At 39.9% G+C, this 2,949-nt stretch overlaps 1 protein-coding gene across 1 annotated transcript; it reads right to left on the bottom strand.

The window, feature by feature from the left end:
- Nucleotides 1-32: 32 nt before the first annotated feature.
- On the bottom strand, nt 33-2,638 carry LOC106870409 (phosphopentomutase). Its single transcript, XM_014916464.2, has one exon. It carries the CDS (start codon nt 2,421-2,423, stop codon nt 612-614), a length of 1,812 nt encoding a protein of 603 aa, XP_014771950.1. The 5' UTR covers nt 2,424-2,638; the 3' UTR covers nt 33-611.
- Nucleotides 2,639-2,949: the final 311 nt, after the last annotated feature.

The raw sequence follows: 2,949 nt of genomic DNA, 5'->3' as shown, positions 1-2,949 counted from the left end.
TATAAATATATATATGTATATACATACACATATATATGTATGTTCGCGCGAAGATAATTATCATTGTATGTTAAAAAAAAAAAATTGAACCAAGGGAAATAACTCATGTACCATAAAGGCGTGGAGTGATAGAAAGGAAGCAAGGTTGTACTGAATGACCACCGAACGCAAAAGATTCTTGAAGAATTTAAAGTTGGAGAAAGAAAACCTAAAGTAGCATTGGTAAGCTAGTTACAAAGAAAAGGGTGGAAGAATAACTCCGATAAGTTACAAATTAAAATTTAAAAAAAAAAAGTAGATGAAAACAAATTAAATTCTCATGATCAATCGAAAATTGGATCTGAACGGGAACAGTGATAAACATGGGACACGGTTTAATCTTACTGGACTTCGGTCATCTAAGTACAGACAATAGGAACCCGTCTGATCAATTAAACATAAAGAAAAATAAGTGTTAACAATAATTTGGGGGACAGCAGTAATTTGCATAATAAAAAAAAAAATGTGTATGCGTGAGTGTGTGTGTGCGAACATCATCTATGATATATGTATGGGTACACACATATATAAATACATATATAATATATACACACACAAACATATTTATGGGATTATGTACGAGCAACAAATCCGTATTTTTCAGGTTGATAAAAGTACTTTTCAATGCATTTGACAATATCTTGCAATTCTTTCATGACATCAGCCTTTCCGAGACCCCTGTCAGGCTTGGGACAATGTTCAGTGTAATATTTGATCTTCGGTTCTGTCCCACTGGTCCTTAGGGTCGCTATACAACCGCATTCAAACGTGAAAGTAATGACATGGCTTGACTTACTCGTTGGTAGCAGAGGTACACCGTCCTCGGTGTTACTGTCGTAACCCACAGTTAAATCCCGTATACCGCTGATAGCATAGGGTCCACAACTTTTCGGATGAGTCCCTGTTCCTTGATAGTTTCGAAGATCGGCGAACATTTGGTCAGTGGCCGACGAATCATAACTGAGGAAATATGAATTTATAGACAGGTGGTGGCCGTAAGTGGAGTAGACCTGTTCCAATTGATCATTTAAATTTCTACCTGCCTGGTGAACATAACTGGCCATCTCGGCTATAACAGCTGCAGCACTTACACCGTCTTTGTCAAGAACCTTACTGCCACACATAAAACCTATAGCTTCCTCGAATGCAAACAAAACACATTTACCTTGGTTGATCAGTTTGTAAGATTCGCTGCCCATCCATTTAAAACCCGTTAAAGTTTCCACGAAATTCAAGTTTTCTTTGTTGGCGATAGCTTTCAATATTTTTGAGGAAACAGTACTGGATAACATATAAACATCAGACATAGATTTGTTAGGATGGTTCTCTTTGTAACATTTTACCAACCACCAACCAAACAGGGCCCCCAGTTCGTTTCCAGTAAATATTTTCCATTTGCCGTCTACTTTCTCGGCCACTGCTAGTCGATCGGCGTCAGGATCGTTGGCCAGAATGATGGAACTTTGGTGTTCGTCAGCAGTTTTCATTGCCAGCTTTAAGGCACCCTCCCCTTCTTCTGGGTTAGGGTACTTCACGGTTGGGAAATCAGGGTCGGCTTCCACCTGCTCTTTAACAGGAATTGGTGGACTGAAACCAAATACCTCAAGCGATCGAGATGTGAATGGGTAACCGACTCCGTGCATGGCTGTATAAGTGAATTTCAGTGGAGTCTTCTGATTCTGTGTTTTATGAAAGCAGAGACTTTCCAAGTCTTTATTATATTCAGTGTATACGGTTTCGTAAGGATCGCGAACGAGTGGGTTATCTTTCAATACTGAAGTATCCCATGATGTACTCCATGGCTCCAGGTTGTTATCAATGGAATCGGAGAGATATTTTTCATACGGAGATACGATCTGTGCTCCGTTATTCCAGTAGACTTTATACCCATTGTCCTCTTTCGGATTGTGCGACGCTGTCACCATAACGCCACATCGACAGCCATAATAGGAGACAGCATAAGGTACATAGGGGGTGGGGCACATCCTTGAATACAAATAAACGGGCACTCCAGCTCGAACGTAAATATTAGCAACCAACTGTGCAAACCTTAAGCTGTTGTAGCGACCATCGTAACCGACAACTACACCTTTCGCTTTCAATTTCTCACAATCGTCAGCTTCTAGGTAACGAAGTATACCTTGGGTGGCTTGTATGATAATCAGTTCGTTCATATAAGCAAATCCAGCGCCCATCTTCGCACGAAGGCCAGCAGTGCCGAAACTGATGCGTTTCAAAAGACATTTCTTCAGTTCGGCGATGTTTTGTTTTTCTAGAAGATCGTTGATTTCCGAACGAGTTTGTTCGTTCTTATCCCATAACATCCACTGTTCTATTTTGGCGTCCAGCTCTTGGTTTCCAGTAGATTTCTTTTGTTGAGCCATTGTGATGCAACTGCGGGGAGTCAAGTGACGATATATGACAACACAAGTGTTTATAAATCCTTGAACTTTGTAGAAAGAGGAAGAGGTAGAAGTAGTTCAACTACTTACTGGTGTTTAGAGAGAGAGAGGAGGAATGAGGGAAAGAGAGAGAGAGAGAGGAGGAATGAGGGAAAGAGAGAGAGAGAGAGGAAGTAGAGAGAGAGAGAGTTGAGATGGAAAGAGTGACTATGTATCAGTGTGCGTGTATACGTACGCAGGTGTGTGCATATGCGTGCGTGCGTGAAAGAATTACGGATGGCTAAATGGACAATAAAAACTGCATTCCGTTTTCTATTGTTTGAAACATGACCCAACCACAGAAATTTACTTAATCTACTAGAAATAATAATTAAATCTCCCGCTAATTACACTTTTAATATGAGCAGGCACCACAACAGCAGATTCGTGTGCGGATAAATTTTTACTGTCTCAATTTTTTTTTTGATTATGATTTTTTTTAAAAGTTAAACAAAGAATATGATCTTCG

This window comes from Octopus bimaculoides, chromosome 23 (assembly GCF_001194135.2).
Source record: "Octopus bimaculoides isolate UCB-OBI-ISO-001 chromosome 23, ASM119413v2, whole genome shotgun sequence".
Lineage (NCBI taxonomy): Eukaryota > Metazoa > Mollusca > Cephalopoda > Octopoda > Octopodidae > Octopus > Octopus bimaculoides.
The sequence above is the reverse complement of the archived record's forward strand: the minus strand, read 5'-3'. Positions and strand labels throughout refer to the sequence as shown.